Here is a 24,353-nt window from a genome sequence, read left to right as displayed (position 1 = left end):
TAGGCTGGACATCAGGAAGAGGTTCTTCACCGAGAGGGTGGTCGCACACTGGAACAGGCTCCCCAGTTAAGTAGTCACTGCACCAAGCCTGTCTGAATTTAAGAAGAGATTGGACTGTGCACTTAGTCACATGGTCTAAACTTTTGGGCAGACCTGTGGGGTGCCAGGAGTTGGACTAGATGATCCTTATGGGTCCCTTCCAACTCGTGATATTCTATGATTCTATGATTCTATGATATGCAGGGATGTCAGGAGTGTGGCCTCCTCTTCTAGCCGCTCCAACCTACATCCGCTCCTGTCCAGCCACTGGGGCCCAGCCCGGTGCCTGTAGACCCGGGGTCAATGCCCAGGGCGAGGGACATGGATGGTGCTTTCCCCTTTGCAGTTTCAGCTGGTAGCAAAGCCAAGCATATGCCAGAGACACAAAGACAGATACAGAACACTGGCACAACTGGTCACACAGGCTGCCTCAGCAAAGGGCTGCCTTCAACAGCTCTTACACACAGGACTCACATGAAAGGGAGAAGGACAGGGAAATGCTTGAGAGGGTCCAGTGCAGAGCCACGAGGATGATTAAGGGAGTGGAGCATTCTGAGGGAGCTGGGCCTCTTTAGCTTGGAGAAGAGGAGACTGAGGGGTGACCTCATTAATGTTTATAAATATGTAAAGGGCGAGTGTCAGGAGGATGGAGCCAGGCTCTTCTCAGTGACGTCCAATGATAGGACAAGGAGCAATGGCTGCAAGCTGGAACACAGGACGTTCTGCTTAAATATGAGACGAAACTTCTTCACAGTGAGGGTTACAGAGCACTGGAAAAGGCTGCCCAGGGCGGGTGTGGAGTTTCCTTCTTTGGAGACTTTCAAAACCCACCTGGATGCATTCCTGTGTGACATGATTTAGGTGTTCCTGCTCCGGCAGGGGGATTGGACTAGGTGATCTTTCAAGGTCCCTTCCAATCCCTACCATTCTATGATTCTGTGAAACAGAGACAGCTGAGCCCCCTGCCTCCTCTCCAGCTGGTAGAGGCAGGTCAGTACTGCAGGTGCACTCTGCACTCTCCAGGTTTTCGAGCACACACACACATTTGTGGATCCCTCAAGTACCTGTCATGGCTCTTCTGTCCACCTGGAACCCCTGCCCAGACCCCAGACCCTTTACCTACTTCAGAGGTCACCTACTGACTAGCTGCTCCAGCTTGAAGCACACTGCAAATGCACACAGTCACACACTGGTCCCTCACGCACACCACAGGCACAAGCGTCCCGGGGCATAGCAGCATGGACCCACCACCCGAGACCCCCACCCCTTGCTGTCCGGCCCAGATTAAAGTCTGTGGGTGAATGCCCACACGTGGTCCCCCCCAACCCAGCGCCGTGCCCCCAGCGCCGTTCCCTCAGGGCTTGGTATTGGCCGCACCCCCCCCCCCCCCCCCCCGCACACTGCTCCCCACCCAGCCCGAGAAGCACTCAAAGGCGCCACCACTTCTGCGCATGCACAGGCGGAACTTGGAAGGCACCGAGGTTGTGGGTGGTTCGTACGTGGGGTCCCTGAGGCGGCGGGGGGGCTGAGGCAAAGGGAGGGAGGCCGGGAAGGGGAGCAGGGATGCGAGATGATAGGGAGGGGATGAGCAGTGTGAGGGACGGGGGGAGACGGGTTTCCGCCCTATCCCGGGACATCCCAGCGCTCCCACAGGGGAAAAGGGTTTGATTTCGCTTTCTACAGCTACGAGAAAGGAAGTGACTGAAAAGTCACGGAAAGCAAGAATTCTAGACAGTAAGAAAGCTATGCTAATAAGTGTAGTGTACTTTGTTGCACGCAAATTCTGTGCAACAATATGCTATTGTAGGTGAGAATAAACTATGCTGCTTGCTTAAATGGTTATGAATTGAAACAACTCTAATTATAACCACAGCCCTACGGTCTTTCCTCACTCTGCAAAGAATCCTTAAATAACCTGCCAGTTCCCATGGCACCAGCTGAAAGATGTCCTGAACGTTTCTGCTGCCTCCCTGCAGCAAAAAACTTCTGCTCTATGGGGGGGGGGGGGGGGGAATTGCGTCCTGCAACAGCCACTCAGCCGCAAGCATCTGCCTCTCTTTGCAGCAGCACTGTGGTGAACTGCAGCATCAAGAGGCAGTATGGAGAAAATCATGGCAGATCTCTTGCGGAAAACCCTTGAGGAGCTAGGGAGATATGCCTTCCCGAGATTCAAGAGGGAACTCAGTAAAATCCAGCCCAAGGAGCAGTATGAGCGCATCGAACTGGAGAGCCTGATGGGGCTGTCACGAGCAGCCCTCGCCGAGCTGCTGTGCAGCCACTACGGGCAGCCCTACTGCGTGGAGGTGACAGTCAGAGTGCTGAGGGCCATGGGCAGGAGCACCCTGGCATATACACTCCTGCACAGGCTGACGTATGGTAAGTTAGGGGAAATGAGGTGCAGGCAGGAACTGGGGTAGCCCTGAGTCCAAGTGTCCCATACCTGTTACTGCAAGTGCTGCAGAAGCCTGTTCCCCTTGGCACTGCACTGCCTTCAGCCCAAAATGCTGTGCTAAGACACACATCTCAGAACCTGGTCCCATAGAGAGCAAATGCTTCCTTCTACCCAGGTCTCCCTGGGAGATCCGGGGTGCACTCACAAGTCTCCAGTCGGTGTAAATAACTTGCAGATGAAGCAACGTGCTCTCTGCTCCAGCCTCACCCCAGAGAAGCAGCTGGAGGGTCCCTGCACAACCCCACCTCTCCCCATGGGCCCCACTGCAGAAAGGCAGAATGCACTGGATGGGGCTCTGGGCTACACAGAGCTGGGGCACCCTGCTGGGTGGAGGGCAGGGGGTTCCTGCCCAATCCCAGCATCCCACCTTCATCAGACCTTGCTGAAGAAGGGGGAAGCCTGATACATCAACCATTCAGGTTCCTTCATTGCTAGAACTTCCCTGATGAGGTGAGGGATGAATTGCACCAAATGTATTCTCCACTTCTCTGCAAGGGGCAAGTTTTGTTGAGCGCTACAGAGAAATTGTGATCCAGAAAGCCTCTAATGTGGCTAATATCATCATGGCTCTCCTCCGTGAACACGTACTGACCTCTGAGCAGTCTGACAGCATCATGTCAGAAGGAACCAACCAGAAGAGAATGAAGAAGCTCTATGAACTGGTGCCAACGTGGGATGTCACAAACAAATATTGCCTGTATAAGGTTCTATGTGCAACAAATCCAATTCTCACTTTAGTATATACAGGTAAGAAATGTACCCTTACTATCTTCCCAGTTGTGAAAAAGTCAAGACAGAGGCTTGGCTTTTCAGGATAATGGGCCAACTACAGGTGCATATAAACACCTTTGTCCTTGGGATGGTCAGGAGTCGTTTCTTATAGGAGGTGGCAGCACATCAGTTACTGTCAAACAACAAAAGTAGAGGAGGCTATTAAGAACACATTAGGAAAACTCATGCTTCCACCAGAATCCCAGGACTGCAGATGTAGTGCTTTAACCCTAATTTTTTCCTCTTCACTGTCTCCTCTGTCCTGCAGCTGTCCAGGCACAGGGTAGCATCATATTAGAGGGTAAGTGCTGGGTGTACTCTATACCATCATTCCCTTGTTTTCTGAATGTATCGACTCTTCCAAAGTCCCCTCCTGTCCCATTCAGTGCTGTAATGCATTTTAAGATGGCTGAAGATCCAGGCAGTCCTTGGCTTTTGGTCCCCATCCTTGACCACTGGACAGTGCTGGAAGGTGCTGCTCTCCCACGCCATAGCAATACCTCCTCCTGTTGCTCAGCTGCATTTCTTTATTTAGAAGCTGTCTCACCTTTGCTGTGCTCCAAGCAGCCCTTCCCAAGACCTTGAGGCAATCAAGTCACCCTGCTTTCTGTACCTCACCACTGACTCCTCTCTCCTGCAGGTCCCCAGAAACACATGGTAGAACTTCAAGGTGAGCTCTGAACTTCTCTGCAGCTTCATGCCCTTGTTTTCCTAATGCATCACCCTCCCAAAACCACCTCCTGTCCCATTCAGTGCTCTAATGTATTTTAAGATGGTTGAGGATCCAGGTAGTCCTTCGCTTTTGGTCCCCATCCTTGAGCGACGCACTGAACAGTGCTGGAAGGTGCTGCTCTCCCACACCAGAGCAAGTACTTGTTTGTGTTGCTCAGCTGCATTTCTTTTACTTAGAAGCTGCCTCTTCTTTGCTCTGCTCCAAGCAGCCTTTCCCAAGCCCTCGAGGCAATCATGTCACCCTGTTTTCTGTACCTCACCACTGCCTCCTCCCTCCTGCAGGTCCCCGGGAACAGTCTGGCATTACATTTCAGGGTGGTAAGTGCTGGGTGAAATCTGAACTGCTCATCATCATCATGCCCTTATTTTCTGAATGCGTCAACCCTCCCAAAGTCCCCTTCTGTCCTATTTCATGTAATAATGAAGTCCAAGATGGCTGAGGATCCAGATAGTCCTTCGCTTTTGGTCCCCATCCTTGACCTATGTGCTGGACAGTGCTGGAAGGTGCTGCTCTCCCACGCCATAGCAATACCTCCTCCTGTTGCTCAGCTGCATTTCTTTATTTAGAAGCTGTCTCACCTTTGCTGTGCTCCAAGCAGCCCTTCCCAAGCCCTTGAGGCAATCAAGTCACCCTGCTTTCTGTACCTCACCACTGACTCCTCTCCTGCAGGTCCCCAGAAACACATGGCAGATTTTCAACGTGAGCTCTGAACTTCCCTGCAACTCGATGCCCTTCTTTTCTGAATGCATTACCCTCCCAAAGTCCCCTTCTGTCCTATTTCATGTAATAATGAAGTTCAAGATGGTTGAGGATCCAGGCAGTCCTTGGCCTGTGGTCCCCATCCTGGAGCTATGTTGGACAGTGCTGGAAGGTGCTGCTCTCCCACACCGGAGCAAATACCTCCTCCTGCTGCTTGGCTGCATTTCTTTTACTGCCTCTCCTTTGCTCTGCTCCAAGCAGCCTTTCCCAAGCCCTTGAGGCAATCAAGTCACTCTGCTTTCTGTACCTCACCACTGCCTCCTCTCTCCTGCAGGTCTCCAGGCACAGTCCGCCATTCGACGTGCGGGTGGTAAGTGCTGAGTGAACTCTGAACTGCTCAGCATCATCATTCCCTTGTTTTCTGAATGCATCACTCTTCCAGAGACCCCTCCTGCCCCATTTGGTGCAATAATGTTGTTCAAGATGGGTGAGGATCCAGAAAGTCCTTGGCTTTTAGTCCCCGTCCTTGAGCTATGCGCTGGGCAGTGCTGGAAGGTGCTGCTCTCCCACTGCAGAGCAAGTACCTCCTCTTGTTGCTCATCTGCATTTCTTTCCTTAGAAGCTGTCTCTCCTTTGCTCTGCTCCAAGCAGCCTTTCCCAAGCCCTCGAAGCAATCAGGTCATCCTGCTTTCTGTACCTCACCACTGCCTCCTCTCTCCTGCAGGTCTCCAGGATCAGTCTGGCCCTAAACCTCAGGGCGGTAAGTGCTGGGTGTACTCTTTACTGATCAGCATTGTTATCTCCTTATTTTCTGAATGCATCAGCCTCCCAAAGTCCCCTCCTGTCCCTCAAGACATACCCTTCCAAAAGCAGAGCTGGCTTTGAGTTTCCACCCTTCCCCTGTGCATCCCGGGCAGGGATCTGGTCTAGTACAGACTGAGCTTTGGAGGGAACAATCTCTCCACTTCTGAGATGAGAGGCTACAAAACACCCAAAGAGCTTATGGCTGAACTTAGGTAATGTAAATCATGATCCCTGTGAGGAAATGCAATACAGGGAATGTCTCCCTTCAGCCAACCTCAGACCTGTCCCGGGCAGCGGAGGAGAGAGATGCAAGTCTGCCTTTCTTCTCAGTGCTGGAGAGAGGGGCAAACTTGCCTCAGCTGGAGCAAGGTGGGCCACGATCTCAGCTCCACTTTGGGTAGCCACTCAAGACTCAAAATTTACAAGCAAAGGCAGCAAAGTATCTAGCAACCATAATCAGGGAATAGCACAAAGGGGGCTCCCATGTGGCTGTGCCTCACAGCAGGGAGGGTTCCACTGACTTCACTCCAGTTCTCTTCACAGTACAATTCAGGATAAGAAAGTCAGAAACATTCCTGACAAGTGTATTATCACATCTGATAAAACAAAATTAAATCCACACTGCAGCCAAATACCTAAGAGCTGTGTTCAGAGTGGAGAGTTACCCAGAGCAGCAGCTACTCAAATTCTATGTAGTCATGCTACTTAAAACGTCTAAGGATCCAGACAGTTCTTGGCTTTTTGTTTCCTCCTTTGCACTATGTGCTGAGCAATGATGCAGCATGTCACTATTCCAGGCAGTGGCGAGTGTCTTCTACAGCTCAGCTGCATTTCTGTTTGCTGTTCCCCAAGCTGTCTTTTCAAGGGATCTATTGGGAAATGGAAGTACAGGGAGGATGGGAAGAGGCCATTCCTCAGGCCTCCTGCTGCTGAGCAAGAAATGTGGGGCTCAAATGTCAGCTGGGATCTCTTGGCTTCAACCTTCATGAATAGGCCAGCAGGGCAGGCATAGGAAGGATCTCAAGAGGTTTAGGGGAAAATGTAAAGGTGGGTTCTGGACTGGGACAGCTCCTCTGGAGCATTCAGGCTCAAGAAATTCCTACAAGACCTCAGGAGTTGGGGAGGTCATCACAGCTCCTGAGGCCTTAGGGAGAAAGGATGCTCACTTGCTTGTTACTTGACAGCTACAGCTGGGGACATGCCCTCCAAAAAGACAGACTGGTCGGACGAGGGCAGCAGCGTGCATGGGGCAGCAGCATCCATGTTACCACAATATACACTCTTTGGAGACATTGATAAGAGCACCAGTCCCAGTTCGGGCAGGAACACACGCTCAGGTGCCATCTGCACGTCATGTCCCACTGAAGAGGTAAGGCAGTACTGGGTTCTCCTTGCTCCTGTCCTCACCTCAGCAACAAGAGCTTCTCGGAGCTCCTCTCCAAGGACAGTGTGTGAGTGCATGAAGACATCCAGCAGCTGGGCTCAGGGTCTGCACAACATCTCTGCCTGCTCATGCCACAGTGGTTTCACAGGCCACCCTTGTACACATCCATCTCTGGTGTTGGCCAGCAAAGGGAAGTGAAAGGAGGGATTCATTTCCAGTCACTTCAGTGCATTTGTATACAATCCTAATGAGCTCTTTGACTCATTTCATGTGGGACAGTCAAAAGCCCGATGCATTTTCTGAGCCTTAAGCCCTGAGTCAGAGCCAGAGAAGTGCCCAGGAGGAAGTCCACAGGGCCAAGACCAGAACATGCTCTTTGATCCACCAGCCTGATGGATGAGGGGAGAACCATGGATATTGTCATGGATATTGTAAGACAATATCCACAGCTCTGACATTGTCCCCCATTGAGATCCTCATAGAGAAGCTGTTGATGGATGGCAGGGTGGGCAAACAGTGAGGTGGACTGAAAATTGTCTGAACACCTTGGCCCAGAGGGTAGTGGTCAGTAGCACGAGGTCTAGTTGAAGTCTGGTAACTAGTGGTGTACATCAGGGATCTGTGCTGGGTGCAATTCTGTTTAATATCTTTATTAATGATCTGGATAATGGGACAGAGCATACCATCACCAAGTTTGTAGATGACACACAACTGGCTGTACTATTGCACGGGGTTTCCCCAGTACAAGAAAGAGCACCATGGAGCTATGGGAGGGAGTCCCACACAGGGACATGGAGATGACAAAAGGCCTGGGGCACCTCTATGAGGAAAGCCTGAGAGCACTGACACATGTTGCCAAGAGTGGTTGTGGGTCTTCTTCCCTGGAGGTCTTCAAAAAACTCTCTGGACATGATCCTGGGCAACCTGCTCTAGGTGGGCCTGCTTGAACAGGGGTTTTGGACCAGACTGTAGAATCATTTAGGTTGTAAAAGACCTTTAAGATCATCAAGTCCAACCATCCACCTAACACCACGAAGTCCACCACTAAACCATGTCCCTAAGCAGCACATCCACACACGTCTTAAATAGCTCCAGGGACAGCAACTCCACCACCTCCCTGGGCAGCCTGTTCCAATGCCTAACCACCCTTCTTGCTGCTTCCTTCAGCTTTTCTGCTGGGCAGCTTTCCAGACACTCTTCCCCAAGCCTGTACCACTGCATGGGCTTGCTATGGCCCAAGTGCAGGACCCAGCACTTACCATTGTTGAATGGCATGTGATTGGACTCAGCCAATTGATCTAACTTATCCAGATCCCTCTGCAAACCTTTCCTACCCTCAAGCAGATTCAACACTCCCACCCAACTTGGTGTCATCGGCAAACTCACTGAGGGTGCACACCATCCCCTCATCAAGATCATTGACAAAAGTCTTAAACAAAAGTGGCCCCGATACTGAGCCCTGGGGAACGCCTGTGGCTCTGTGCCCACCAGGTTTAACTCCACTCATAACAACCCTTCGGCCCAACCACCCAGCCATTTTTTTACCCAGAGAAGTGTACACCCATTTAAGCCATGGGCAGCCAGTTTCTCCAGGAGAATGCTGTGGGAAACGGTATTAGATGACCTCCTGAGGTCCCTTCCAACCTTGAACACTCTGTGATTCTGTGATTCTTGTTCAGGACTGGGCAGAAGAAGTGAAGCCAGAGATTATTGGGGACAAACGAGGGAAGAAAGAGATATACAGGTAAGCACCTGGTGGCTGGGTGTGTTCCATTCTGCCCTGTACAAACAGTTACAAGCATGGACCAGTTCTTACTGGAGGTGGAAGGGATTAATTCATGCCAATTAAAGATCTCTAGGCCAAGAAAGCCTCCAACAGAGGAAGACATCCATGCAACTGGGAGACACAGGTGCTTTTACAATGCAGATCCCTGACATGTCTTCACACATTGGGCAGTTGTGCTGAGGAAAGCCTCAAAGCAGGACACTCCAAGGAAAAGGGCAGGGTGATCGCACAGCCTGGTGTTTAACTTGACAGTTCCTTTCTCCTCTCATTCCACCACTCTGCAGAGCTCACTTTCCTCGGGCTGGTCTGTTCCGCTGTGTCGAGACGGACCTTGAGTTCCTGGTGAGGACAGCCACCAGCATTGAGTACAAGTACTCCTTCTGGGAACGTCACCTGGCTTCAGGGATCCCCCCTGTATGGATGGAGGTTGGCCCCGTGTTTGACATCCATGCCCCGCCAGGCACTGTAGAGGCCATTCATATCCCACACTTCCTGTGTCTTGGAGGTACTGTGGCAAAGATGATGGCTTGGTGGGTGAGACAGCGAGGGGCCCTACAGGAATGCACACCCACTTGCTTGCTGGCTGCCCTGGTGGGGCAAATCAATCTCTAACATATTTTGTTCATTGACAGAGGGGAAGCAAAACACTTCCTGGATGCAAATTGCCCACATTGTTGATGGGAACCTACTCGTGGAGAAGCCTACAAGGGTGAAGTCATTCCATGCTGTGCTGGAGGACCCCAGCTTTTCCCCCATGGGTGTCATATTCCTTTCTGACAAATTGCCATTCATCCCCGTCCATTCCCTTGTGCTCCTCTATCGGGTCTTCAGTGCTGCAGACATCACCTTTCACCTCTACCTGATCCCCAACCATCGTGGCCTGGAAAAGGTGAGTGTGCCTCTGATTCTGTTCACTCAAGTTTGGTGGTTCCCAGGGTGCACACCCAGGTCACCTGTGCACGTCCTCTATGCAGTCAAGAGAGACAGGTGCCTCCAGACTGCAATTCTTCCCCTTGGCTATGGCACACATTACCAGACAGCTTCTGGGAGGACATGTCTCTCCCTTGACCACAAAACAGCCTTGGCCATGTGGTCAGAAGCAAGGCCCAACCTTTAGGTGCTTGCACTGGGGCACAAATCCCCAGAGAGGCCAGGCAGTGCGCCTGTCATCTAAGGAGAGGTGAGGGGCAGCAGCAACAACATGCCATCAGAGGGTGGCCTGGAGAGACAGTTAATCTCAGGGGACACTAAACAACACCTTCTCTGTGCCTCTGGCCCAGCAAGAGCATCAGGGAAAGACCATGTTCATGCAGTGAAATCACCTGGAGGAAAGGCCTCTGTTGAAGAAGGTCCCACAAGGCATCAGAGGGATCCTGCTCTTTCAATCTGCTTGTAGCTTCCTCAGCTGAGACCTACCAGAGCAATCAGACTAGCACTTTGTCTCCCTGCCCTCTTGGCACTCCCATCACCACTTCTCATGTCACTGTGCTACAATTTTGCAGGCAGTGGATGAGGACGAGAAGAGAAGTGGACACTCGCTCTTGGTGAACAAACCTCCCAACACCATCCGACCACTGAAATTTAACAGGTGGTATCGCGTATCCGGTCCTTCAAGGGCAGAGATAAACCCCAAAGTAAGTGGGCCTCGTACCTCACGACCAGGCTGAACAATAGTGTTCTCGTGTATCATCCTGACACCACCCTGCCTCTGCTAGGAGCTGAAATTCGTCTACCTGGCATTGGACAGACGTCAGCTCTTCACCGAGATCTACACCAAGGACATGGAGGAAGGAATGCAGCTCACCTTGACCAAGGTGGTCCAGGAGGGCAAAAGGGACTGCAGGCTACTCTGGGGCACCCTTCTGAGGGCAGGTAGGGAGAGCAGGATGCAGGTCTGTGTCACAGGTTCTGAAAGGCTTGGAGGATGTCCAAATGTTGGGGTCCCCTGGCCTGGGAAGGGAGCATGGTGCAGACATGCTCAGGTGCAGATATTCAGACATCAAATACTGTGTGTCCCATCCTTCTGTCTTCAATTCATACTCCCCATTCTACTTCTGTCTCTCCTCCAGGTGACATCAAGCAGCCGGCCACCTCTTCCACTCCAACATGCTCAGGTTTGTTCATATTTTGGGGTGTGTGGGTTTGGCAGGGAGGTCCAGGGAGAAGGCGTCTTCAGGCATCAAATGTGGAAGGAGTGTTTCCTCAGTCATGGTGGCAGATTTCCCTTCAGCAGACATACTCATCTCAGGGGAGAATGGGGGTAGACCTGTGTGGTGCCAGGAGTTGGACTCGATGATCCCTATGGGTCCCTTCCAACTCGGGATATTCTATGATTCTATGACCCTATGATTCTAGTATGACATCCAGGCCAGGGACAATGGGACAGTATGAGGACACGAGCTATTTCCACAGAATGCCAGCCATGGCTTTCCACCTAACCTGACATCTTCCTTTGTGCTGCTCACCCATGCAGGTCACTCATTCTTGGAGCATGAGCCATCCTCTGCTCTCCAGGTCAGACATAAAGGTGAGTTCATGACTGCTTTCATTCTCCCTAATATGGCCCAGGCTGCCAGAAGGGGAAGGGCCATGAGGCCGTAATGCAGAAGAATCTGTGGACTCCTGTGTCCCCTTCATCAGTGCTTCAGGATTCACTGCAACACCAAAGAACCACAGCTCAGGGTTCTACATGCAGAGGTCTTCTGAGCTGGTGCATCTCAGCTCCTGTCAGTGCAGAACTGGGGTTCCATCATGTCCCTCTGCTCATCCATATGGTCCCCTAGGAGACTCCCAGGAGGTCCCACTTGAGCTCCAAGAGGGAAGTGTCCCTGGAAACAACTCTGTCCTATCTGCCAACCCAAGGTGTCCCCGACAGCCCCACAGAACTATATCAAAGCCCAAAACCGCTTCAGGGTTGTGGCCTATAAAGCACATCTCTAGGAATAGATTCTGTCTAGGGTGAGGAGGACCAGGATGAGATCTGCTTTGAGGTTATGGATATCTCTCTCTCCTGCACAAAATCTTAGTGGAAGTGGGAGATACAAGATGGATTAATTTTCCGTGCCACCTATGCCCTAAGGGTCAAGGGACAGCAGTAATGGGACCTTCAGACTGGTGGGTTGTCTCCTGCCAAGCTGGCAGCAGCACCCAACCATTCACCCTTCTGTACATCTCCACCCTGTGCACCAGAACAGCATTTTGTGGAGGAACACCGAGAGCAGCTGATCCAGCGTGTGACATCAGTCAACAGCATTCTGGACCGGCTCCGCCAATATTCTGTTCTGACTGACGAGCAGTACGAGAGCATCCGAGCACAGAGCATCAGGCAGGAGAAAATGCGCCTCCTCTACAGCTTCATGCCCAGCTGGGACAACACCTGCAAGGACCGGTTCTTTGATGCGCTGAAGGAAACCAGTCACTACCTCATCCAAGAGCTCCAGGGATCATGAGGGCTGACTTGGGAGTGATGGTGGTTCCAGGAGAACACAGGCCCTTGAGGACCGGGGGAGGGTGAGAGATGGGGAGCCCCAGGATGGGATCTAAGGGCTCAGGGGAGCCTGCACTACAGTCTCAGGAGGAGCCAGAGGCCAGTGCTGCTGAGGGGGACCGATGATTAGTGTGGTGAACCTTCCCGTGCACTGCACCACGTGGGGAAAAAGCTGGCCCCAGAGCCAGCAGGTGTGAAAATAAAAATAAAAAAAAAAAACTTGAAATGGTGCTTCTGAGCCAGGAATTGTCCTCAGAGCACAAGACTATTTGCACCCGTGTTTGTCACTTCCCGTGTTCTGCCTGCCCTCTGAGTGCTGTTCCAGCACAGCCCAGGTCTACCAGCCCCACACAGCCGCCTCAGCTGCCCCCGAGGATCCAGGGGGCTCAGGCACAGGGATGGCTCCTGGGTGTCCCCACAACTGACAGCTCCTGTCAGGAGACCCCCCTTGAGACAACAATCACCCCCACTGGCCCCTGTTGCCTTAATGCTGCCCCCACAATCATCTCCCACAGCCTGAGTAACCCCGGGATCTCTGGCGCCCCTGAATCCAGTGCCCCCACTGCCACTCCCTCAGCCCCCTCAGGGGGTGCCTGAGGAAAAGGGAGGGAGGGAAGCCAAAAAGGGGAGCAGGGGATGCAAAAGAATAGGGAGGGGGCGAGCATTGTGAGGGGCGGGGGGTTCCATGGCACACCAGCACAGCAGCACCCGGGTTTCTGTCCTATCCTGGGACAACCCATCGCTCCCCCAGCCCAGGAAGGTTCGATTTCTGTGCAGTTCCTGCAGGCCCATACCAGAACTCAGAACTACACACAAGGCTGGCTGCTGCCATCCCAACCCCAGAAGCTGGGGAACAAACATGCAGAGTGATGTTTTTCTTCCAGCATGGGCAACTACGGACATTTGCTTTGTTCCAGGTACATAGCGGAAATTTTCTCAATTTTAAGCACTACAACCTTACTATTTTCTCTTCCAATCCTCTGCTCCAGATCCCATATCTGCTGCAGTGAATGGCATTGTGAAGCCCAGGCACACTGTGCAGGCTTAAATTCCAGTCCTTTGGAGAGCAAGACTTTGGTTTATGATCAAGAATTTAGCAATCCAAGTGCATTATGCCTGTATTGCCATAATTAAATCAATGGCATAGAGCTGTAAGCAGGGCTGACACTTCTGTCTGTTAGCCACACACAACAATATTACAATTAACGACAGATCTATTTTACTTATCTTGAACCACCTATTTGGTAACTACAGGCCTGTCAGTCTCATGTCAGTGCCTGGTAAAATTATGGAGAAGATTATCCCTGGAGTTACTGAAGCGCACCTGGGGGACAATGCAGTCATCGGTCCCAGTCAGCATGGGTTCATGAGGGGTAGGTCCTGTTTAACAAATCTGATTTCTTTTTATGATAAAATCACCCATCTAGTCAATCAAGGGAACCCAGTTGGTGTCATCTTTTTGGATTTCAGTAAAGCTTTCAACACAGTTTTCCATAGGATCCTACTGGACAAAATGTCCAGCGTACAGCTAAAAAAAAAAAAAAAAACATCATACGATGGGTGAGCAATTGGCTGACAGGCAGGGCTCAAAGGGTTGTGGTAAATGGGTCCACATCAGGCTGGTGGCTGGTCACCAGTGGGATCCCCCAGGGCTACATTTTATGGCCAGTTCTTTTCAATGCTTTTTATAAACAATTTGGATACAGGACTAGAAGGTGTTTTGAGTAAATTTTCTGATTATACTAAACTGGAAGGTGTTTTTGACTCTGTTGAGGGTGGAAAGGCCTTGCAGAGGGATCTGGACAGATTGGAGAGCTGGGCAACCACCAACTGCATGAAGTTTAACAACAGCAAGTGCTGGGTCCCGCACCTGGGATGGGGCAACCCTGGTTCTACGTAGACTGGAGGATGAGACGCTGGAGAGCAGCACTGATCTATTCTCTTTACTGACCAGTGATAGGACCTGCGGGAATGGTGTCAAGCTGCAACAGAGGAGATTCAGGCTGGATATCAGGAAGAGGTTCTTCACCAAGAGGGTTGTCGCGCACTGGAACAGGCTCCCCAGGGACGTGGTCACCAAGCCTGTCAGAGTTTAATAAGCATTTGGACTGTGCACTTAGTCACTTGGTCTGAATTTTTGGGTGGACCTGTGTGGTGCCAGGAGCTGGACTAGATGATCCTTGTGGGTCCCTTATAACTCAGGATATTCTATGATTCTATGACTCTATTTCTGTTTGCTTGTTGTTTTTTTTTTTTTTTTTTTTTTCTATATAATTTTCAAGGGAATTTTGACTTCTTCAGCCCTGGAAAATTTCACATGAGAACAGTGCATCCCAGGGTTTTTCCCTCTTACAAGTACTGATGAAAAAGAAGTCAACAATACCCCCGAAAGAAAGCCATTCCCACCTTGGCCTTAACTGATTTTTCTTTTTATGTAATCTTCTTGTTCATAGGGCTGCATTTTCCCTTCTAAAGACAGTGGTTGCTATAGTTGAGCTTAGCATTGTGAAGATTTTATGTATTTGTGGATCTCCAACACATACTGAGTCAACCTTTCATCCCCTCCCAGTAAGACAGTCTTTGCAGCTACATAAGTATTTGGAATCTGAAAATATCTCCCAAATAATACCCCAGCTGGCATTAATCCTATCTCTTTTGGCCTCTGCTTTGTATGCATTAAAGTGATTGTTAAGGCATCTGTCTTCTTCAGGTCGGTTTCTGCACAAGTATTAAATACAGTATTTTTCAAGCTCTGATTCATTCATTCAACTTTCCTTGATGATGGTGGTTGATATGGGGTATACAGGTATTAGGTGACGCCTAATGTTTCATATCACCTTTTTAAAACCTGAGCTGTGAAATGGCTCCCCTGGTTTGAATCAACCTTTTCTGGAATTCCAAGCCTGGTCACCATGTCTTTTAATAAGAACCTCATTATACTGCCTGCCTCTGCATTCCATAAAGGCGAGTGCTTTGGGCCATCCTGTTGTGGCAGGTATGCTCTTCTCCTGCACTTGACATAAGTCTTCCTTGGGTTTATGAGCCACAGAAGGCCTTGATGTGCCCATTCCTTGAACCAGACAGCACATCAATAACAGAGCACTAAGTGCATGCTCAACACCATGACCATGAACAAAGGGGGTACTGCCTTAAAGCAGGTACCCATAGAAATCCCCCGTGGAGAAATGACGGAGCTCTCCAGGAATCACAGCAGGATGTGATCCTCAGTTTCCCTAAGCTGGGACACTTCTGAGGTGTGATGTCTCTCAGGGCTGACTCCTTGAGGGTCAAGGCTTGCCTGCTGACAAATGCCAATGAGGGAGAAGAGTGAGTAATTTACCAAAAAGCGAGGAAGATTGTAATCACCTAACTGACTTTAGACCTCCCCCTCCCAATACCCTGCAGTAAGTCTCGTATGAACCTTGCCATTCTCAAACCGTTAACCAAGTCACTGTTTCAATTGTAGCAAATTCCTTTGAATTATTGTGTTAAATTGGCTGATGATTAAACGCACATTAAGTGCTATTAAGAATAATACAATCTAATGTTGTGACTTACCATAAAAGTATTAATAAATCTTAGATTGTTGCTAAATCAAAGTTGTGTAAAAATCTATTTGCAACACCTGACAACTAGTCAATAATTACTAACATATATTTGTATCCCTTTGACATGTGCATAATGTGTCTTCAACATTGTATAATCTACTTGCAGGTTTTGGAACAGGAAAGTAGCCCATGGTTTGTCTCCAAGAGTCTTTTCCTCCTTGCCCACCTTTAAACTGTAGACCTGAGAAACCGGGCAAATTTTAGTCACTTGTTTTGCTGCAACATAAATTCTTGAGGCACACCAATCCTTTCAGAATTGTCTTTGCCAATGCTGTATGTCCAAAATGATTTAGTTGGTGATAGATTTTTGCCATTGTAATCAAGTTCCTTTTGGGCAAAATTGGTAAGCCTGATTCACTTCTCTTTCTTTTATCTACCTGTGCACCCAGTCTTTTCCATTCTTCTATTTCTTCTTTTTCTATTTGTTCATATAAAATTAGCAAATTAGGAAGAGTCTCCTGAGTTGTTAGTGATAATATGTGATTTTTTTTTCCCAAAGGCTGTCTTGCTGTTGCTTTGGCTCTAGTGTTTGCATAGGTGCCTACTTTTTATAAATCAGTCTTTTCTTTAGTGTGGGTTGTCTGATGCATCACACTGATCTCTTCTGGAAGGTTAACAGCTGCTAACAAATTCTCAATCTGTTGAGCATTTACTGTCCAGCTGCCACTAGAGGTCATGAAACCTCTGTTTCCACAGCTGTCCTGCAGCGTGGAAGGTATCAAAAGCATATTTCTATTACATATGGATGGTCACTTTTTACCATTCTGCTTCCCTGCAGATTTCTGTCAGGGTTATTAACTTAGCTGCTTGAGCACTGTGTTTAGGAGAAATAGGCTCTGCTGTTAGCAAACTGTTCTGGGTCATGGTGCCATACCCTGTTCCTCACCTTCTTTCTAGGTAATAAGATGACCCACCTACAGATAGAGCCCAGCCTGGAGCTGGCATGGTAAGGTCTGTAAGGATCTGTAAGGTCTGTAAGGATCAAGAAAGAGCTCACCTTGGTCCTACTAAATGAAGAAAAGGTCAAATTTTCTTGATTCTGGGTTACCTCTATGCAGCCATGATGTGGTTCCCCTTCATCCACCAATGGTAATAAGGTTGCCAGGTTCAAGGATTTGCATCTTCTCAAGAGGATGTTATCTGCTGTCATCAACAGCAGTTCGTACTTGTGGAGTCTCTGAAAACTCATATAGATAAAGAAGCACATTTAGTTAACATCAATTCAACACCACATAGGGTGCTTAGAGTCCTAACACAATCTTCTGACATTTTTCTACTACCAGTGCTGCTGAGGCTATTGTTCTAAGGCTTCCTGCCATGCCTTTAAAAACTGGGTCCAACTGGGCTGACAGTAAGCCACTGGGTACATCCGCCCTCCCAAAGTGTGAGCCAAGACCCAGAGGCCACTCCTTTCCTTTCATGCACAAGTAAATGGAATGGCTAACTGTAATTTGGCATCTTGAGTGTGGGTGCTGACATCAAAACTTTCTACAGGATTATGAAAGCTTTCTCCAAATCTGAAGTCCATGTCAGTGGTTCTTCAGCATCTGCTTTTGTGCAGGCCACAAATGGTTCAGCTATTTTCCCACAGGCTCTTATCCGTGGTCTGCAAAAACATTGTACATATCTAAAAACCAGCTTTCCTTCTGGGCCATGTTTGGGCTTCTTTATTGGTAATAATGGTGTTTTACAAGGAAATTTACAAGGGGTTAAAATTCCCTTCTTCAACAACTCTTCACACGTCAGCCTTATTCCATCTTTAGCCTCCTGTGGCAGTGGGTATTGCTTTACGGAGGGAAGTTCCCTCCTTTAGTTTTCAGCGTAACTGGGGCTGCTGACTCTAGTAGCCCCATATCTGTTGAACTCCATGCCCACAAAGATGTTGGTATGTCTTTCAGCTCCTTAGGGATTTTGTTTTTTTTCTGCCAGCATTTAACATTATTGTTGGAACATCTTCTATTGGAAGTTTTATAGTTACACCTTGAGCGATCACATACCAATTCTGCTCACAATTTACAGAATAAGTACCACCCTAATAAATTTGTAGGTGCTGATTCTAATACCAAAAAGAATTGGTCTACAAATAGCAGGGCCATCACATCTTCTATCTTTGAAACAGTTCCCTGCTTTCCTTCTACACCTATGACATTTACATTTCCTGTTATGTCTGAGCCCACTGGGACATCAGTTAGTGTGGAATAAGTTGTCCTGGTATCAACTAAATATGAATAACCTTATTTCCAATTTTTGTATCTATTATCATTTCCTGGGATCCACCCAGGAAGTATATTTCTGTTTCATTTCCCACTGCTGGGGTTTGTGATCTGAAAATATCTTTGCATATCTTCCTCCCCTTGTCCCCTGCTCTACCAGGCTCCCTAACCTGCGTTCTGGGTACCCTTTCTTGAGATTCGTGGGCATTCTCTTCTCCAGTGCTCTGACTGCTTGGAATAACTGCAGCAATCCTCTAGTGTTGCTCAACCTCTACTCAGATTTCTGCTTCTCTGATTTCTACTATTTCTTTACCTCCCCTTAAAATCCCTCCCAATTAAGGCTGCTACCAGAAGGCTTGCCATTTGCTCCTGCTACTTCCTCTTTTGTCTAGCTTTTTTGTGTCCTCATCTCTCCCGTTATACACAAATGTGGTTATGCTCATTACTTCTTTTGTTTTACCGTGCCATCCTGGGGTATATTTAGTAAAATATTTCTTGGTATCTGGGGCTGCTTGATCTACAAACAATGAGACAACCAAGGGCCTGTTTCAGGATCTATTTTCCCAAATATTCGCAGGTGTTTCTCCAACCTCATTTGGAAGCAGAGGGGTGTACCCTGGTCTTTGCTGACCATCTCTTACCTTTGTCCAATTTACCATTCTTTCTCCTGCTGCCTCTGTTGCAGTTACTAACCCAGTGCAGCACTAAAAGGCACCTGCACCGAAGACACTGCCACCACAGCCTCCAGGGAGGGTGAAAGGAGGATGGCAGGCAAAGGGAGAACAACCTCCTTTAGCAGAGTTGACAGGGCAGGATGAACAGCCAGGGGTGCAAAACAGGACAGCAAGAGAGGAGGAATCCAGAAGCAACAGCAGCACAGCAGAAACACTGTCAGCACTAGCAGCAATTGCTTGAACTTGCATAGACAAAACAGTCTAAGTTGACGCCTTTTTTCTATCACCCTTTGACTCATTTTATTTAAATTGTCCACTTTGTTTGGGCAATTCACTTCTCCAAATTGCCCAAACATACCAGGGCAGGGGATCGGTCCTGCAATAATAATCACAACAACCTTAGGCAATCTATGTTAAAACCGCCAACTCCTGGCCACCCTTAACCTGCAGTCGCTAACGCAGTCATAGCAGGCCAAGGTTTCTGACAAAATTCCACTGCCTTTTTCTTACATAACCTTAAGACACCACCAATTTTATTCCAATTTTCCAAAACTTCTGCTAGTGGAGCATCAATCACTCACTATATCTTGTCCAATTTCTAAGTTGCAGGGTTTATGTGGAATTACAATTTTAACACACAACCACTCTGCAAGATTTCTGTGAATTTAGTTTTACCTCACCACCACACCTGTGAGAGACATAAAACAGGTCATTTTACCCAGTTCACAACCCAAACCATCCCGGGAGGCTCTGAAGTCAACTGGTCAGTGCGGTCCCACCTGGGGAGCCAAATTCTGTCACAAAAGTGGCTTGGGATGTTCCACGACCAAGAAGGAAACAGGACCCATGGACAGATTTACACAGTTTTACTAAAGCTTTGTCAAGATTGTGAGACCCCCGTCCTCCACTAGAGAAATGAAAGCCCCCCCATTACAATTTGCAGCAGCTTATACACAACCTGCAACAAAACACATCCGATCACATCATTACAACCGTCCTGACCTTCCCTCATTGCCATGCACAGCAGGGCTTCTGGCAGGAGAGGTGCGGGCCTTAGATTGGCTCCAGTCCTTTGGCTTTGTCTCCTGAGGCCTTTCTCATCTCCCACGTTGAAGTTTCCTCAAATCAGGATTTTTGGTGATTGTTGCTCCTAGTGCATTCCAGGAGAGTGCTCAGGCCTGTGTTTGCAGCTCTAGGCAGACACAAAGTGATCAGTATCAAGCTTGTAGGAGAACAGGTAACTCATTAGGACAGGGCACAGCGGGTAACCCTTTCTACACACACCCCAGTCTAACCATTCCCCCCCCGTTTCCCCTTCTTTGCTATTTCCCCCAAATCCCATCCCCCAAGTGGGTGGGTACCCTCCCAAAATGTCTATTTCCACCCAAATTCAAATCCCTGAAGTTGGCTGTCCCCCCACCAACTCTTTCCCCCATGCCCTTGCAACCTATCACTCCTAATTGTACCATGCAAGCTGGCTATTTCCCCCCAAATCACCTCCAGCTGAATACTCCCTCCAAATCGCCCCAAACTGGTGATGCCCCCAAATACTCCCTCCAAGGTGGCTATCACACCCCCTGTCCTGTTGGCTTCTCCTCAGGCTGGCTAGTCTCTCCGAGAAAAGACCCCACGAACCAGAATAACTGGCCTGTGCATCACAAACTGGATTTTGAGGTCAGTGTCACAGGGCATGTGTTGGTGGGGAGGTTTCTTTGCCGATGGTTATATGGGGGATTTACAGTTACTTCTAAGACCACTGTGGGGTGCAGGCTAGTGCTGTACGTTTTCCTTTGCCCTCAGGTCAATGAGCAGATTGAACATTACAAAATGTTTGGCAGACTCGGTGAGTGGAGACGTCAGGAGTGTGCAGGGACTTGCTGCACTCCTGTGCAGGCCAGCAGCCAGAGGAAGGAGAAGGGCTGTACAAGTGACAGCAGCATTCAAGGAAAAAAAGGAAAAAAGCCCAGGGAAGATAAACAAGCAATTCCCCTCGTACCCTGTTGTGGTGGTTTTACCGTGCTAGGCAGCTGAACGCCACAACCGCTCTCTCACTCCCCCTCCTTAGATGAGGAGGGGAAGAAGTAAAGGAAAGAACAACTCACCGGTTGAACTAAAGATGATTTAATTAAAGGAAAAAAGAAATAATTACTAAGGAAAGATTATTAGTAACTAAACAATTTAACTGAACAATTTAACTGAACAATTAACAATTTAACTAAAGGGGAAAAAAAAAAGGAAAAGGGAGGGGGAAAGGGAAAACTAAACCAAACAAGTAAAGGCTATGTGGAAGTGCAGAGGAAAGAAATTACTCTCTACTTCCCACAAATGAATGATGCTTGACCACGTCCTTGAAGCAGGGCCTCAACGCACGTAGCCGGTGTTCGGGAGGAGGACAGACGTTTTCACGAGAGCCCACCCCTCCCCTCTTCCTCCTTTTTCCACCTTTTATTGCTGAGTGTGACATCATATGGTATGGAATATCCCTTTGGTTGGTTTAGGTCAGCTGCCCTGGTGATGTTTCTTTTCCCACGTTTTTGCCCACCCCCTAGGAGGGTTAGAGAGAGTCCTGATGCTGTGCCAGCACTGCTCAGCAGCAGACACAACACTGGTGTGATACCACTGCTGTTTTAGCTACGAGTGCAGAGCACAGCACTGTATGGGCTGCTGCAGGGAAAGTTAACATCCCAGCCCGACCCAGTACACCTGTTAATAAAATTTCTTTGCCTTGGAGTTAAATTGAGCGTTTTGTTTCATGCGTATGTGAAGCAGCAGCAGGGCTCCCTGCAGGGGCTTCCTGCCTCCCGGGGAGTTGTACTGCAACTAACCCCAGCCAGCGTGGGCTGAGTAGCTAATTCAGAGGGTGTTCAGGACGAACATTTTAAGCAGTGTTCATGCTGCTTTGGTGAATGAGCCTGATACCTCTGGCTCTCTGGCAGAGGGGTCGGGATGTTATCTCAGCCCCTTCCCCTGCACTGACCCCCCCACACACACACACACACCCTAAGTGTTGCTGCTGTGGATGCTTTCAGGGCTGATATTGGGGCGTGGGTGAGAGTTCTGTAGGACAGCACTGAAACTGTCACCTGGCCCATCCCTCTGCTCAAAAGGTTGTCATTCTCACGGGCAGAGTCTTTAAGGATTCCTAAAAGGGGAATCTTAGGGGAGGAAAAAAAAATGTATCTCCTTGGATTAGGAGTTTATTTTATCATCCTTAGAGACAAGGACCTCTTGCGCCACTGGCGATCACACTGGGCTGTCCTGTCCAGTCACCTTTCATTTGCAAGAGGGGTGATCTGCATTTGTGTAAAGGGGGATGTACAGTCCCAGTGAGCACCTTATTTGCAGAGTTAAGTGACGTTTGTTCCCCAGTACTCAGCAATTTCCTGTGCACCACTCAGCCCTACTGCTCAGCTCCATCAGAGTTAAATCTCTGTAAGGTGAGGCTACTCCTTTGCAACGGTGCATTTCCCTTTCCTACCTGATTCTTCACAAATCCTAGAGAGCTCAGCCTTAGCCTGGTTCTCTCAGGTTTCCCCCTGCCAATATAATTTATTGATTTGATAGCTGTGAATGGTCTGTTCCTTACAGGAGGTGTTGCAGCCTACTGCAGTGAGTGGCTCTTTTCATTCCCTCTCCCCGCACCCACCCCCCAGTTACAAATCCCATCACTAGGCCTGCAGTTTGAGCCATTTGCACTGCTTCTTGTCCTCCCAGTGTTCTGTAAACACCTATTTTTTCCATCCCAACTGTTGAAAAATTGGAGTCTCTGCCCAAGGTAAGGGACGCAGCTGCCGCTTTCCCCTTTGTGGGGTTCATCTAGCAGCAATGCCAAGCATGTGTCCCAGAGACACACAGGACGGTGACACGGCCGGTCACACAAGGACTGCCTTCAACAGCACCTACGCACAGGACTCACGTAAAACAGACACGTAGCCAGCCAAGTCACCCTCTCTTTGGCTGGCAGGGACAGCCAGTTGTTAGTGCAGGCCCACAAACACACTCAGGGTTTGAAAGCATGCATACATCTGCAGGTCCCCAAGCATCGGCACAGCCCATCTGTCCACCCAGAACTCCTGCACAGTCCGCAACCCCTGACCTGCCCCATGGGTCCCCGGCTCACTGGCTGGTCCAGCATGGTGCTTGCTGCACACATGTAGCATTCACACTCACCCCCAATGCACACCACTTTCAGGGGTCCCCCTGGGAGTACCAGCAGAGACCCCATCGCCTGCCTGATACCCCAGCTCAGACCCAAGGGCCCTGCTACTCGCTGGCTGGCCCGCCTTAAAGCTTGCTAGCAAATACACATGCAAACTTCTAAACTGGAATAAATTTGGAGGGTGGGGGAAAAAATGGAAAAAAAAAAAATCACTCTGTGGTCAATAAATACTCTGTTCTTGAACCCTGGGCCAGGGCAATCCCAAGCACAAACACAAGTTGGGCAGAGAAAGGACAGAAAGCAGCCCTGAGGAGAAGGACCTGGGGGCCGTTGGTGGATGAGAAGCTCAACAAGAGTCAGCAAAAGCAAACGGTACCTTGGGCTGCATCAAAAGCAGCGTGGCCAGCAGGTCAAGGGAGGTGATTCTCCCCCTGTGCTCTGCTCTCGTGAGACCCCACCTGGAGCCCTGCGTTCAGCTCTGTGCTGGGTCTGGCTGGGATGGAGTTAACGTTCCCTGCCGCAGCCCATACAGGGCTGTGCTCTGCACCTGTAGCTACAACAGCACTGGTATCACACCAGTGTTGTGTCTATTGCTGTTCAATACTGGCACAGCATCAGGACTCCCTCAAACCCACCCAAAAGCCAGCAGGCTGGGGGTGGGCAAGAGGTGGGGAGGGGACATCACCAGGGCACCTAAACCCACCTAAGGGACATTCCATACCATATGATGTCACATTCAGCAATAAAAGGTGGGAAAGGGGAAGGAGAGGGAAGGAGCGGGGTCTTGTAATGAAAACGTATGTCCTCAGAACAAGAGCTACGTTTACTGAGGCCCTGCTTCAGGGACATGATCAAGAATCTATCACGGATGGGAAGTAGAGAGTAATTTCTTTCCTCTCTCTCTGTGAGAGAGAGGAAAGAAATGGTTTTTTCTTTTGTCCCCTCTTCCTTTTCCCTTTAGCTAAATTGATTTCCCCTTAAAAATAATTTTACCTTAATAATTATTTTCCCTTTAATTAAATTATCCTTATCTTAACCCATGAGTTGTTTTTTTTTTCCTTTCTTCTTCCCCTCCGCTTCTGAGGTGTGGGAGTGAGAGAGCGGTTGTGGTGGAGTTCAGCTGCCTAGCAAGGTAAAACCACCACAAGCTCTGGGGCCCCCAGCACAAGGGCATGGAAATATTAGAACGAGTTCAGAGGAGGCTCACAAAAACAATTATAGGGCTGGAGCACCTCTCCTATGAAGACAGGATAGCTGCAATCATTGTTGATTCCTGTCTTCAGTGTGTGGGCACAAGTTCCGTCAGCTGTTCTGGAAACTGAACTCCTGTGCCTTAAGGTAGGATTTCTTTCATGTTTTGCTGCAGTTGCCAAAGATAATTATAGAGGTTTGACTGCAAAATTACTGTTAACGTTGCATCTTACGTCAACACCTGTTTAGATGGTTAAGTTCTTGAATGTTACGTATAGTAGATGTTACTAAATGCAATGTTATGGTCTTACAACTCAGGATAGGATAGATACAAATGTCTCTTAAAACCCAGC

General features: G+C 49.0%; 1 protein-coding gene and 1 long non-coding RNA gene across 12 annotated transcripts in view; one reads left to right on the top strand and one right to left on the bottom strand.

Moving 5' to 3' along the window:
* The window catches only part of LOC121062511, a 35,841-nt gene that overhangs the window by 10,072 nt on the left and 1,416 nt on the right, over window positions 1–24,353 (bottom strand). Inside the window, exons 2-5 of one of the 8 annotated variants that reach the window (XR_005815584.1) lie at window positions 19,653–19,842; window positions 17,209–17,369; window positions 16,761–16,947; window positions 3,338–3,395 (exon numbers count right to left, since the gene is read on the bottom strand). This is a non-coding gene — a long non-coding RNA (uncharacterized LOC121062511). Of the gene's footprint in view, window positions 1–3,337; window positions 3,396–14,378; window positions 16,948–17,208; window positions 17,370–19,652; window positions 19,843–24,041; window positions 24,170–24,353 lie in introns of those variants that run through there. The other 7 variants (XR_005815582.1, XR_005815579.1, XR_005815583.1 and 4 more) reach the window with 7 other exon arrangements.
* Window positions 1,511–13,488, top strand: LOC121062508 (NACHT, LRR and PYD domains-containing protein 1-like). 4 transcript variants are annotated; one of them, XM_040542555.1, is made up of 16 exons: window positions 1,511–2,415; window positions 2,987–3,238; window positions 3,531–3,563; window positions 3,903–3,932; window positions 4,277–4,312; window positions 5,029–5,064; window positions 5,419–5,454; window positions 6,683–6,867; window positions 8,562–8,626; window positions 8,953–9,173; window positions 9,301–9,557; window positions 10,171–10,302; window positions 10,384–10,540; window positions 10,738–10,782; window positions 11,142–11,195; window positions 11,858–13,488. In XM_040542555.1, exons 1-16 carry the CDS (start codon window positions 2,139–2,141, stop codon window positions 12,115–12,117), a joined length of 2,076 nt encoding a protein of 691 aa, XP_040398489.1. In that variant the 5' UTR covers window positions 1,511–2,138; the 3' UTR covers window positions 12,118–13,488. The 4 variants fall into 4 exon arrangements, with proteins under 4 accessions (XP_040398489.1, XP_040398491.1, XP_040398488.1 ...); XM_040542557.1 differs by having other exon boundaries at window positions 11,142–11,199; window positions 11,863–13,488; XM_040542554.1 differs by having other exon boundaries at window positions 10,384–10,782; window positions 11,142–11,199; window positions 11,863–13,488.

The sequence above is a fragment of the Cygnus olor genome, chromosome 31 (genome assembly GCF_009769625.2).
Source record: "Cygnus olor isolate bCygOlo1 chromosome 31, bCygOlo1.pri.v2, whole genome shotgun sequence".
NCBI lineage: Eukaryota > Metazoa > Chordata > Aves > Anseriformes > Anatidae > Cygnus > Cygnus olor.
This window is presented reverse-complemented; position numbering and strand designations above follow the sequence as displayed.